This window comes from Lonchura striata, chromosome 3 (assembly GCF_046129695.1).
Source record: "Lonchura striata isolate bLonStr1 chromosome 3, bLonStr1.mat, whole genome shotgun sequence".
NCBI lineage: Eukaryota > Metazoa > Chordata > Aves > Passeriformes > Estrildidae > Lonchura > Lonchura striata.
The window spans coordinates 94,403,344-94,418,032 of record NC_134605.1 but is presented as its reverse complement, the minus strand read 5'-3'; the positions used below and the strand labels follow the sequence as shown (position 1 = coordinate 94,418,032).

The following is a 14,689-nucleotide window of genomic DNA, read 5'->3' as shown; positions in this document are numbered from 1 at the left end:
ACTCTGTTATTCCTGTTTGCAGACTTTCAGGTCTGAAAACACCTCATTTTCTCAATGGATTTAGCTAAGGGATTTCGCTTCTAATCTGTATGCAATATGAGCTGCTTTTTTTTTTTTTTTCCACTTCAGGAAGTAAAAAAGTAGGAAGAATAATTGGAGAGGTTTTTCCAAATTCTGAGATTAGCCAAAGATAAGCAAAGAGGAGGAAGGAATGCATGGGTAAACAAGAAGAGTTTGAGAGGAGCACAGAAGTTTATTTTATTTCTCTAATCTAGAGCTGGATAATGCTTGCTTTTGATTAGTAATGTTTTTTAACTCCCCAGTGTTTTCATCTCCCCAGTGTTTTTTATCTCCAGTGTACAGGTCTTATTTTCATTGCCTTGATTACTTTGCTAGAAGTCCTGTATGGTCAGGCACATAACTGTCCATTTTACCACAGTCTAATCTTACTAAACCATGTGAAAAATTAAGTACCATGAAATGTGTGTTTTGGGTAGACTGGGTACATGACCCTTCCCAAACCTGAGACCTCTAGACTTGCAAAGTATCTTAAGCGAAAACCTACATATAGAAGTGGTCACCTGATTTTGCAAATGGACATGCACTGTGTATTACAATGTTAATTATTAGTTACAAATTATAATATGCTAGGTTTATTCTTTGTGCCTTCTTGAGCAGAATGGTGTTGCAATATGCTTTTTGGGACTGCCTCAATTTATCTCCATACAAAAACATAAATCTTATTTTTCTCTTACAACATGCTGGTCATGTTTGCCCTCTGACCTTGAAAGCGCAATGTGAAGTGTGAGCAACAGAAGTAATGGAGACATTTACCCCACCCCAGTTTGTTAATCTAGCAAAAGCAATTGTGAGTTCGTGTTTTCTTCAAGCTACTCTGGCCTCTCCTCTTGCCATGTGGCCAGGTTCCAGCTTGGGGAAGCCTTCCAGCCACAGAAGAAATGCACGTTCAAAACTCCTGCAAGCAGTTTGACAATTTTAGTACTGTAACAGTCAGAGAAAATTCACATGCCAGGAACTTTTCAGAATATCCTGAGCTCCTAGAGCTTCACCTTCTCCTATCCTTTCACACTCAGGGTCTTAACTATCATCTTAATTTCTGAAAAGAGAAGGGATTATTAGGAGATAGAATTAATATTTCTACTCTGATAACTGCAGTGTGATTTAGAGTCTGTTGCATTCTATGTATTTCCTTTTGTTCCCAGAGAGGCTGATATTTCTGCACAGCCTTCTAGTGGCTGATGTCACTTCAAACTCTCCACCAAGGTTGTATTTACTGCATCTTCACCAAAGCAAAATGTTGCTGCAAGCTGCCTCAGAGGACACTAATCCAGACATTCACCTTTCAAAATCTCTCTTGTTTTTGGAATCTTCCTTCTTGCCTGGAGAACATACCAGAGGAATATTCTTCTCTTTGAAAAATGGAGGTGTATCGTGTTCTAGCCAAGGGAGCCTGGACAGAAACCTGGCTGACTTGCTGCTATGCACTTCACTTGGTCTGAGCTGAATTGCTCTCTAAGCTTCATTGATGTAACCTCCAAATGTATTTAGTCCTCACCTTCTTGGCTTTGGGCAGAAATGTTGCCCAGAGTGAAGAGGTGAATGAATGTTCAGGGAATGCCAATTAAAAAAATAGTCCACTTTTGACTGAATGTTGTTTCTCAATGCACAGTCTTTCTAATACATTTGTGAATTTAGGAACAGTAGAATTTTATGGAAATGGTGTCACTAATTTTTTCAGAGATGTGATGTGAGACTAGATGCATCTTTGGTTTGGCAATATATTTATGTGTTAGTTAGTTTGGATGGTTTGGTTCTGATAAGCTTGGAAATAGTGAGTGCTGTTATGTCCAGACAGGAAAACAAGAATAATTTAGGTGACTGAGGGATTTTAGTAGATGTAATAATAAAGACTCCTATGTCTTTAACTGCATTAAGGCTTCTTTTTGCAAATCTACAGGTGAAACATTACTATTCATACATAAAATGGTATTTAAAATGTTGCAGTATACTAATAATTTATAATACTTTATTCTGTTTAGTCGTCAACTAGTGACAACCGATCTGGTGGATGAAAATGATGAATCAACACACTTCTGTGGACTTTATGATCTTGTCAGTTTAGAGGGTAGATTTCAAGATTTTGTGTGTTTGCTACTGTACTCTGCAGCTTTATAAAGTAAAACATAATTTATCACTAATCTCTGCTTTTTCCTCAATTGAAATACATGAGTGGTTTATGTTAGATCACATTGGAAAGAATATACTCGTAAGACTTTCAACAGGAAGTAGATCTCTAAAGAAAATTTCTTGGTCAGAAACTGCACTGCATTTTGTTCACTTTCAGAACATGCCACATGTTTAGCTTTGTAAGAGAAGCATCCTGAAGTGGTGTGAACTTTTAGGGCTCAGCAGTGGCCTGTTAGTTCCGCTGTTTGAAGGACAGCAGAGTTGATGGTGGTATAGGGAATTGCAGTTAGAGCTGTCAGGGATGGAGCAATGACCCTGAGGATAGACTAAGAACTTGGCTGAGACTCCTGAAAGAGCTGGGGGGCCTTTGACTATATGTAAAAGGATGAAGGTGGTAGGTAAATTGAATGCATTAGGTATTCACCAGAACTTGCAATACTTGAGCTAGCAGGCATTCACTGTAACTAGCAGATTAATTTAAAATAGAGCACCTATTTCTTTAAGTAGAAGGCAAACTCTGCTGCAGGAATTCCAATGGCAGAGTATCAGCAGTTTTGAAAAGGCATTAGACAAATTTGTGTGCAATAAACCTATAAATAAATAGTGACAGGAACAACTAAGGATGTGTCTCAAACACCCTTGCTGTCAGTGTGGATTCTGAACATGTGCAAGAGAAAGATATTGCATAAAAGAATCAGGCTTTTGTGTTTTATTAAGTGGTGTCTTCAGTTAAAACTGTCAGAAACAAAATGTGGATCTGATGCAGAAGATGACTTCTTATATTTGCTTTTTCTGTGTTTGTTTGATTTACTCTCTGTAAAGAACCCTTTTCCCATACAAATGATACTGGTTTTTTCATATGAGATATCCTAAACTGACCATAATTTATTTCTTTCATGTTTTACAGTGAATAACCCTATACCTTCCAACCTGAAGTCAGAAGCTAAAAAGGCTGCTAAAATACTACGAGAATTTACAGAAATAACTTCTAGAAATGGACCAGATAAAATCATACCACGTGAGTAAAGAGAAGGCTTTGATTCAGCTAAAACCTTCAGCACTCCCTGTGTTGCAGTCATGCTGTCTTCACCAATTCCCTGTTCCCACTGACCACGACTTAGATGGATGAATGAAAATTTCAGGCGCCATAACTTCTTTGAAAGTATTTTGGAAGTAATTTAGTTTGCTGTAATCTTGGTCGCTGTTACTTACTGGGAGAGACCTTTTGAATGTTTACTGCTACAAGGTACCTGCACTGGAAGGCTTCCCCCTGGATGGATAGACTGTCTCATGCTAAACCCTGTAAATGTATGTTCTTAAGAGAAGAACCTGGACTAGTAGCTCTAGCTCTTGATTATCTGTGTTGATTAGAATTAGCTAGATGAAAATAAGTTGAAGCAAAGAAATCAGGGTGATTTTCATTTTGATACTGATTCAGCCCTCTTATTTGCTGCTGTCCTCTTTATTTTTGCAGTTGTTACTCTGTGTTTGTGTATCTTCCTCCACCTGTTTTTGCTGGTTGCATTTTTGAATCCTTAACTGTTATGGTCTGGAAGGTCTGCAACAAGATTTGCAGGATGATGACACATCAGTATTTGCCACTAACTGTCTAATGATGCAAGCTTGTTAGGCTGCTCTATGTTGCTGCTATTTAAATTCGGACTCCTCCAAAAATTTGTGGAGACATGGTTGTCAGCTATTCACTGCCTGTTTTCTGTTTATCTTGCCAAGGGTACTCACACAAAAAATGTGTGGCACTAAACAAACTAATTCTGTACAAGCTAATCAGGACAGGTGGAGCAGTTGTGGCAGTGTATAGATTGTCACAGGCTAATGTGACCTGCAGCTGGGTTTGCAGTTCTCTCTGCTGGAGGTGTCATTATTAGTTCAACTTTTTTTGCAGTTTTCTTTAATCTGTTGCTTTGATTAATTGATGCCTGTGTTCATATTTGTTAAATATTGAGTTTTGTTTCCCCCTTCTCTTAGAACTTCTCTTACAAGGTCTTGAATAAATGCTTTTGCTGTTTGCAGCTCATGTAATAGCTAAAGCCAAAGGCCTTGCAGTTTTGTCTGTTATCAAAGCTGGATTTTTGGTGACTGCTCGAGGGGGAAGTGGAATTGTATTAGCTCGTCTTCCTAATGGAAGTAAGTGGATATTTTCCTTTTGTACTTCATGAGAAGTTAATTAAAAGAGACAAAATATATTTTTTCATTATTCTTTTTTACAGCATAAAACAGGAGATGTGTGATGAGTCACGCAAGTAGGTGACAGGTGACAGTGTTTGGTGTGAAAGCCACCTTTGGTGTCAAATCTTTGTACCTTTCTTTGACCAAATGTAAATCTTTCAGTATCTTTGTGAAAAATAATGAAATATAAAAGTACATAGTATAAAATTAATTTGAAAAATTTATTATATCTGATTATGAAGAAGTAGATGATATTTTTAACAAGGAATTGTTTAGACTGTGAGGGTTTGTATTTCTTAAATCCTTTCCTGTAAAGTAAAGCATTATAGTTATGATTCTATTGTAGTGGTTTTGAACATAGTTCTACATAGAGAATTTGTAAAAATTTTTAACTATTATAATAAAGTAAGTATTTCTTGTAATATGTGGTTAAAATTCCGTAAATTTATCTTGTTTTACACAACAGCCTGGTCTGCTCCCTCTGCAATAGGAATTGCTGGTCTTGGTGGTGGATTTGAAATTGGAATTGAGGTATGGTTTTGCATTTGCAATACTTGTTGGTAACTTTTTTTGCAAGAAATTAAAATACATTCACAAAGATCTAAATTTTAGTGAGATAGTAGAATCTACTTTTATGCACAAAAATATTATTATGAAATCTGTTTATGCAAGACAAACAAAAGAGGGGTTTTGATCCCATCAGTCAAACTGCTAGAAGACATTTAGATGAAAAAGAGTGCCATGACACTAGTTTCCTTGATTTCTCACTTCTAGCAGACTGAGTTTTTCACTTATGGAAAGCTTCCTGTCAGTGTTCCCATATAAGACAATTGAAGTTAATAGAAAAAGCATCCTATACATAATAGTGTGTCAAATGCTTTGCTGAAGAGCACAGGGCCTCCATCTGGCAAGAAGTAGTGTAAAGAACTGGAGTAAAACGGACTCCACTTAGTGTATTTCACACATTTCCCACTCCCACTTGTGGTTACTGACATGACCCTTCAGTTTGAAAGCACCAAAACTGGTGATGCCTCTCCTGAAGGAGTACTACAGAAAAGGAGCCAGTTCCAGCCAGCAGAAATGCTAAAGTAAAGGAATCCCAACACATTCAGAGAAACCCTGGTGAGCTGAGCCCTATTAGCGCTCTGCCTCTGCTTCCCATTTCTTCTTCCTCACAGCTCCTGCACACTTGTATGTTTTCATCTTTTCTCTGCTTCCCCACACTAGCCTCAAGACTCATCCTTCTCTTTGTTTAGCTTCTGTTCTGCTGATTTCCCAGAGAAAATCAGAGTAACAATACGCTGCCAACAAGATCTCTTGCAGTGGGCATTGTGCTCATCAGGAGAATCATGTATAGCTGATCTGGGTGATCCATGCCAGTCCCCAGTACATCTACCTCTATCCCTGTCCTGGCAGCCAGTCAGCCAGCACTCACATACTGAGCAATAGATCAATATTTTATTCTCTCCTCATTGTTCACTGTGTGATCTCAGGCATTGTTGCATGCACTTTTTAAAGGATGATGTGAATACAAAATCATTATTTTTTATAAGGGATTTTCATTGGTTTTCATGACTACAGAATCTGAATGCATTATAAAGTGTTCAGTTTGAGCCTCAGAGTTTGTCTTGTTGTGGGGTTTGGTTTTTTTTCTTTCCTTTTAAGCCTCTTCATCTGTTTTGATTAATCTATGAAAATTTTCTTTTAATCATCCCCACCTGATATTTTAGATAATGTAGACATTTCCTATTGATACTGAATTAAATAATTTCAATACAGAAGCTATTTGAAAGAGGGGCTTTTCTCTGAGTAATACTGTGCCCTTCATTTGAAATTTTAGTCAGCTTACAAAATGCTGTTTCCTTACCGATGTTATTATAACACAATCTCTTTTATTTGTTCTAGAAAATATATGTTACTCAAAGTACCTGAGTGACTTAGGAGCCTACAGTCCCATTTCAGCATTCTTCTAGTCCTATATAAACTTATATGTTTTAGAATCTAGGTGAAATTTATTCCTGTGGGAGAGATTATAGTTGACATAGTTGTAGTGATACTTATGGGTGCTTTTAAAAAACAAGACGGAGATCACACTCAGAAGTCACAGTGACTTGGTACTTCAAATTAAGAACCAGTTTTAAAATTTATATAAACGCTTTTCTTCAAGGCTTTCTCACTATGGATTAGTTTATCTTTAACAATGGATTCATCCTCTTAATGGGTAAGTGGAGGAAGCAGTATCCTGATAGATGTTCTCCCTCCATCCCTGGATATTCACAAACTGCTCCTGTAGTCATCTTCTGTTTGGGATGGGGTGGAGGTTACCAGGGGGGCTAATAACAAAGACCTCTCTTATGCTGTGTGTAATACTTCTAGGCCAGCCTTGTTTTGCAAATAATCTGGTATTTCCTCTTGTATTCCTTGCTGTCGCTGTTTGGAATTTGGGGTAAGTTGAAAGTTTTTTTCTGAACCTGACTTTCAGTCAAGTCCATCAGATGAAAGATCAGGTGCAGTAGTCCTTGGGTATATTGCTACCTCTTCAATTATTAGGTTAATAGGTTATTGAAGCAACTGACTACATCTCATATTCAAGTCATAAAAAGTTAATTAATAAATCATATACACACACAAATATATAAAACTCCTGTCATGAAAATACAGTTTTATCAATAGCACCTTTTTGGTTTTTGTTCTTTGGACAAGAATTTTTGTTTACTAAGTTCTGTCTTGCCTTCATTAGTTTAATTATTGAAAGATCAAAATGATTCACATCTGAAAATGTGTCTTCATAATTGTATATGCTATGGAAAATAAGAAATTTTCAATTAGGAATTTTGAATTAACATAGAGTTTCTCTTACAGCTTTTGTTTATCACATACTGACCATATCAGCACTTTGAAAAAAATCAGTCAAATTTGATTTAAAAAGTAGTTGAAAGGATTTTTCATTCAAAATACCTTGCAGAAAAAGAATCAACTTTTTCATGAAAGCTATTTCAAAATAATCCTTTACAAGAAAGTGCTGTTCTTTCTTCTTAAAAAGTGTAGTACTTTTGTTTGATATTTTATAGGTCTCAGATTTAGTGATAATACTGAATCATGAAAGAGCAGTAGAAGCTTTTGCCAAAGGAGGAAATCTTACACTTGGAGGAAATCTTACTGTGGCAATTGGGCCTCTGGGAAGGTGGGTAATATGTTTTCCTAATAAGGCATATATGGAAGATAATTTTTTAAAGCCACATTGATGTGGTATTTTTTTAATATGTTAACAGCACAATCTGGGCAACCTGTATCCTGACTGGACCATATTGTTCTTGCCAATCACTTTTTTTTTTCTTTTTTTTTCTTTTTTCCTGATAAAGTCATTTATTGGTAGAAGGAAAGTGTTTGAGATTTGCTCTCTTTTGAAGGAGGCGGTTTGGCTAGGCTCAATCAAGATCACAGGTGCTTCTATGCCTGATGGAACTATGATTTTTAGTAACATATGGATCTGTGCTTTCTGTCACCACAGATCTGCCCAACAGTAAATAAAAATTACACCAAATTATTTCTTTTAAACCTTTAAGTGGTTAAGCTGTTTACTTTGAAGAATGAGGTGAAATAATCACTGAATAATTTTACTTGGAAATGAGCCTTGCAAGACTGCTGTTTCAACCTCCTGCTCAAACCAAGGTCTGTTACTTCAGATCAGGTTGCTCAGTCCTTTTTTTCCCAGTTGTATCTTGAAAATCCCCAATGAAGGAGACTGCTTGGTTCTCTGGGCAACCTGCTCTACTGTTCAGCTCTCCTGCCTTACATCTAGTCAAAGTATTTCTTCATTCTATTTATGTCAATAGTATTTTGTTCTTCCTCCATATGCTGCTATAAAGAGTCTGGCTTCATACTCTTGGTTACCTCTCCCTAGGTATTTGAAGCCTGCTGTTAGGTTTGCCCCAAGTCTTCTCCAGGCTTACCAAGCCCAGCTACCTCAGACCCTGCTTATGGAATATGTGCCTCCTTATGCTTACTCTTTTTTACTGCTGGTTTTTAATATTTTTTAACAAAATAAAAGATGATGCTTATTGCACAGAAGAGAGAGAGAGAGATATCTGTGGATCAGGGAAGGGCAGTGAGATATCATCTGCCCTACAAAGCCATTCAGTGCGCTGTCCTGCAACATGTCAAAGCTGGAACATAGGTGTCAGGGTGAGAAGATGAGCAAACAGATTAAAGAACTGGATCATCACATTAGAAGAGCAGGACTAAATGGTTTATGTTGAAGTCTAAAGCTAGATTTCTTTAGAATTTCTCAGGAGACTCTTCCAGGACCTCTCCTGCTTGGTATTTTTATCTGTGACCTAGAGGAGCAGTTGCAAAAAATTATCTTTAAGTTTGTGGATGACTCCAAACCAGGATTTGCAGCCAAGGCACTTCAGGGTAGGGCAACCATTCAAAGCAGTGGACCTAGAGAATGTAAAAATCCAACACGAAACCCCATGAAATTAAACAAGGACAAGTGCAAAGTTCTGCACTCCTATTTGGATGAACCCCCTTGTCAGACTGAGCAGCTTCCCTACAGAGAAGGTGCTGGCATCCTGGTGAGCAGAGGGACTAAGCCAGCAGTTGATTTCTGACAGAAAAAGCAGTGAACTGTGTAGGGGGTTGCATGAACAGGACTGTAGCCAGTAGATACGAGAAGAGATTGTTCCCCTTCACCTGACGTTTTGTAGACTGTGCCTTGTGTTGAGTTTTAGCCCTGCAGAAAGTTGTTTATAAACCTGAGTGTATGTAGTGAACCACTACCTAAATGGCCAGGTAAATGCAACATGTGAATGATGAGGCTGGGAGAGCTCAGCTTATTGAACCTCATGAGAGAAGACCTGAGGCTGCATTCCCAACAGGACATCACCAAGACAGACCCCAGTTCTTTACAGGGTTGCCTGACAAGACAACCCTGTAAAACATATCAAAACAAGGAAGGTTCTGACTTGATATGAGAAAAAGAAATTTGACACAAATAAAATTGAGTGCTGATACAGGTTGCTCAGAGTGTCTATGGAATTATATCCTTAGAATTCTTCAAAAACTGGCTGGACAAAGTCCAGAGCAATCTTCTTTCTGTTTGATGTTGTATCCATTTTGAGATGACTGTCTTTTTAAACCTAAAATATTATGTGGTCCTGTGAAGGACAAATACTGTAATCTTCCAAATCTACTGAGGTTCAGTAAGGCCTTGAAGTGTTTGTGCTGACCATAAAGCCTAGGGAGATTTGGAAATATTGAATAGAGTTTAAGTCACCAGTCCAAATGTAATCAGATCATTTTAAAATGTGATTAAAGTGTGGCTTAATAGTTTTCAGAGGAGGCTGTTAAGATCCAGTTATTAAAATTATTACAGAGATGCCTCTCCCCAAATAAGACATGAGACCATGTGCTGAAGTCAATAGTATGGATTTTATTTAACAGTAAATGTGAGTGGGGGAGGGAGAGAAAAAAACAAAGAAGAGGGGAGAGAAAAAGTGACAGAAAGATTGAGTAGAAAATACCACCTCTCTCTGGATTCCTACAGTGTCCTGTTAATCCTCTTCTTCTGGTCTTTTCGGTGGTGAGGATTCCACAAAGCTTAGAGTTCAGTGGATATGTTCAGGCTAGTTGGGAACACCCAGGGACCTCCCCTGGTTGGGAAACTTGACAATTTCTCTTGCCATAGGGTCTGATCTGTTGCATCCCTTTGCGTCACATTCAGTCCTGTGGTGTAAAGCCTCAGGAATCAGTCTGAGGGTGCTTTCAGGATCTTTGATGGATTATGATCCCTTCTCAGACATGACAGCTGCTACTCTTGTCAGTGCATTGAGTCAGTTATGTCCCATTAGACCTTCCCCGGGGGAAGGGTTTGTAAGGGAGTTGTATAAGGGAGTTGTGTAAGGGAGAACAATTACCGTGATAAAAGGTGCCATCCCACCTTGCAGGATTTGCCTCATCAGCATGGCTTGCAGCCTCCCCCTGTTTTATGTGAATCTCTCTGCACACCCAAACTCTGCCTCTCCTCAAAGGATGTAAACCTGGTCTCAGCAAATCATCCTGGAGCCTCCTTGATTGTTTTGAGTCATAAGCCATGAACAGTCCAGTCTCTCAGAAAACAAATGGGGAGCATTCATATGAGGCAACATTTTTCTGTGCTTCTGTCTGAAAATAGGTAAAAATAAAATGAAGGAATAAAAGAAAAAGACAATTGCTGCTCATGCTAGAAAACTGTATTGAAGAATATCAACCAAAACCTTTTCCTTCCAGAAACTTAGAAGGGGATGTTGCCCTGAGAAGCTCTGCTGCTGTCTATACATACTGCAAATCTCGAGGGCTGTTCGCAGGTGTATCTCTGGAAGGAACCTGTTTGATTGAAAGGAAAGAAACAAATCGCAAGTAAGCTCCCTTAGTATCTAAAAGGTTCAGTGAAAGCAGTGACAGAATTAATTAGGACACATTCACTTTGGAAAAAGTGTTTTTTGTGAAAATATGCTATGTTCAGTTTAGAATTTCTTGAGGGACAGGGGTTTCTTCAATTTAGACATCTTGCAATGGGTATTGAGATGATGCTAAATGTTTGGGGATTATTTATTTGTGGCAGGTTGCCCTTAGCTAGCCACCAGATGCCAGCTCAGTTGCTTTGTCATTCTCCCTCCTCAACAGAATGAGAGGAGACAAAGTATGATGATAAACTCATAAGTTGAGATAAAAGCAGTGAGATCACTTACCAATTGCTCTTTTAGTCAAAAAAACTCCAACCTCATCAAGGGGAAATTAGTTTAATTTATTTTCAGTAAATAAGATAATAGAATAATGAGAAATAAGAACAAATCTAGAAAGCAACACTTTTCCCCCCACACCTTCCATCTTACTGGGCTCCACTTCAATCACAGCTTCTCTACCTTCTCCTCCCAAGGGTGCAGGAAATTGGGGGCTGTGGTCAGTTTTCCAAATTTTCCCCTTTTAAATAGTTCTGTCATTTCTCAGATTATGATCAGTAGGAAAAAATGAAGGACTAGGGATGGAGATAGGGAGCATTTATGCAAAATTAATTTATCTACAATTGAAATATAATAATAATACCTGCAATATTTTTTTTTTTTTGTATCAGGTTTTATGGGCAGGACATTCGTGCTAGTGCTATCCTGCTTGGTGATGTGCCTTTCCCTGCTCAAGCAGATGATCTTTATGAAACTCTAGCATCCTTCACTGAAGTGTATGAAAATGAAGAGCAAAAGAACAATCCAGGAAAATCTGTAAGGGAACAAAGAAGGGTTTGTGCACTTGTTTTTCACATAGGCTTTCCCTGTTCCTAAGCTGTTCCTAGTCAGTGTCAATACTGATGTTCATATGTCATTTTTAACTTCTCTGTTGGATGACTGAAGGCATAGCACTTGTCAGTTTATGTGTGTGGAACATTTGTTCAAGTATTTCCCTGCTAGGCTCTTGAGGGCAAGAATGTTGCTGGGTTTGCTTTGCATCTTCTAGAATAACAAAGTATATCCTTGTTTTGCAATTGTGCATTATCAAACTTGAGGTGATGATTAGGAATATTTGGTCAAGTGTTTTTAGTCAAGTTAATTGCAAATTGGATACTCTTAGTTTTCCTAATTTTTCTGTCTTTCATTCAAACAATCACATTTATAATGTAATACTGGGATTGTAGGAGATATTTTCTTACAGATCCTGATGTTACTGATAGACAAGCATTTACTTACAGCTTTGTTAAACCCATGGTGATTTACGTCAGTGTCATGTGTATGTCACTAGTGTTTAGTAGGCTTTTTGAATTCCTGTAAATGCAGTGGAGAAAGAGTAACTTTTTTTTCAATGTAATTTGACATACTTCTAGGCTCTAAAGTCACAATCTATGTCCAGATATGATGCTATGTTTTTAAAAAGTTTGTGTACTTTAGGTAAGTGACCGACCTGCTAGACCATCAACCAGACCAGAGCCACCTAAACCCACTGTTAGACCTACACCACCAGGTGAAAATTTTTGATAATGGCTAATTAATTCTCTTCATAAAATTAGAGCGTTAAAGCTAATTAATGCTATGCATTTATTATAGCAGCTGCCTCTATAAAAATGTTTTTTAAATACTCTTCCTTGGACAAAGATTATGTTGATGCAGTGCCATGACTGATAAAGACTAAAGGATTTGGTTTATTGTTTTATATTAACAAGCCTTTTCTCTCTGATAGATTTGCTATAGAAACAGTGTTTTTATAGTTACAGAATCATGTAATAACTCAAAGGAGATATTCATAGGTACTGGATACATAGGAGCCTCACAGTACAATGAAACTTCCTAGTAAAAATAACAGTCCTAGAAATTCCTGGACCAAGTTCTAGAAATTTCTAGAAAATTTCTTTTTTTCTATAAATCATAGTTTCTCTTTAGGTTGTCATTATTTTTTAATCATTAGAGATTTTACAGTAGAGCAGAAGAGGCAGAATTTTGGCTCTTTAACAGTTTGTTTTAACAAAGTGCATTCATTCAAAGTGAGGTTTTACTGTGCAGCTCCTCTTGTTAACTTAATTCTCTGGTTAAGGATGTGAAACAAAGTCTGTATTTGTTTCTTCTGCACTGGTTCTTAGTTAACTGCAATCATTTAATAACTATTGAACTTGTATCAGAAGAGCAGTATACAAAATATAACAATATGTTAGCTTGTCATATAAGTCACTACTTTATTTTCTCTTTCAGCTAAAAAGAATACAAACAAACTTTATCCTGAACTTCCTAATGATTATGCATCTGCAGGTAAGTCCTAAGCTTATACTTACTTTATAAATACGGTGTAGAATCTGTGAAGTCCTAAAAGTACTTGGAAAGATATGCAAAAATACCTGGCCGTTGATATTTTTCTTTATTGCCCATGTGTTCAGAAGAGATTTAGGTCTTGTATGATCTCCTGAAAGTATTTCATAAACATTAATCTTTTTCCCTTACTTTACATTCTAACGATGATATTCTTTTTCTGAGCAGCCCAAGTTCTTTTGTTTTATTCTGTGAGCTTGGAAAATGCACTTGAAGTATTAGAATTGTTTATGTTACCACCTAATTGAAATTAAAAAAGAAGCTCATATAAGCTTCTGTCCAAGTCCTTATGCAATGTACTATAATTCCTGTTTTAATTTTAAAAGTGCTCCCACAGATATCTGATTATGCTGGCATAAACACCAATTTGCATGGCTTCTTCAGTTTTTTGTACTGATATAACTCTGTGTTACACTAAAGATATTACTATTGATTCTCTTATGTATATAGCACTTTCAGCTCTTAACAGGAGAATCTTACTGTGCAGTATTTGCATTCCATATTACATATATATATATCTATATATAATATGAATATATACTTATATTTTCACATATTGCATGCTCACTTGAGAATAAAATTAAAGAAAATACCTATTTTTTACTTCAGCAAATAGAGCTAAAATTGAGTTTAATAATAGATCACAATGAAAAGTCTATTTCAGGCAAAGTATAATTACAACTTTTCAATAAAATTAAGATAAATTATGTGTCTTTGTCTTTACATTCTTTTTCATATCTAATCTTCATGCATGTTCTTGAAATGTGTGTGTGTTGAAGGGGTCAACCTAAGAGTATCTTAAGATGAGCTGTCGATGTGACGTCTGCAGATTAGAGACTTCCCAAGAATCAAGATTTGTTACTGTGTTGTAGGACTTTTATGAGGAAAAGAAAGATGACTCTAGTGGTCTGTACTCAATAGCTGTCATCCAAGAGAGAAGAACTGGTCTTCTGGCCATTAAAACTAAGTTTTCCCAGTCTTACAAAAGCCCTGACCAACTGATAACAGGTTTCTAAAGCTTGCACACATTTGCTACATTGAAGGAGTGTTCTTCTATTCAGGTGCAAGTGACAAGGTAAAAATATTCCAGAACCATCTGTTGAATGGGTTTCAAAATTCTCTGAAATCAAGATATAGACTCAGTCTGCTACTGGGAATTTCTAGCAATTTCTCGAAATATACAAGTTTTTCTTTAGGAATGTGGGGGGCAGTAGGATCTTGTTTAAATGACATCGTGGTATATTTGGCTTTCTGTTGCAGATTATATTTCCATAGGTAACAGTTCAGATGCTTTCTGAATCCACAGAAATACTCTATGTTTCTAACAGCTAAAGCGTTTTTCCTTCTCATAGGGGGCAATTAATGTTAAAGTCAAGAGTCACGCTCTCTTTCACAAAGAGTGTATTAATGCTGGGGAATGAAATAGAAAGAGCCATAAGGCCATATCTCCTGTCAATAATCTGTTT

The 14,689-nt window shown here is 37.0% G+C and overlaps 1 protein-coding gene across 2 annotated transcripts in view; it reads left to right on the top strand.

Annotated features, from left to right (window-relative positions):
- SH3YL1 (SH3 and SYLF domain containing 1) overlaps positions 1-14,689 on the top strand; it is a 47,195-nt gene that overhangs the window by 10,324 nt on the left and 22,182 nt on the right. For both annotated transcript variants that reach the window (XM_021551260.3, XM_021551261.3), the window contains exons 2-9: positions 3,116-3,226; positions 4,240-4,353; positions 4,862-4,926; positions 7,467-7,579; positions 10,666-10,794; positions 11,510-11,654; positions 12,315-12,387; positions 13,110-13,166. In XM_021551260.3, coding sequence (XP_021406935.1) covers positions 3,116-3,226; positions 4,240-4,353; positions 4,862-4,926; positions 7,467-7,579; positions 10,666-10,794; positions 11,510-11,654; positions 12,315-12,387; positions 13,110-13,166 — 807 coding nt within the window. The remainder of the gene's footprint in view (positions 1-3,115; positions 3,227-4,239; positions 4,354-4,861; positions 4,927-7,466; positions 7,580-10,665; positions 10,795-11,509; positions 11,655-12,314; positions 12,388-13,109; positions 13,167-14,689) is intronic.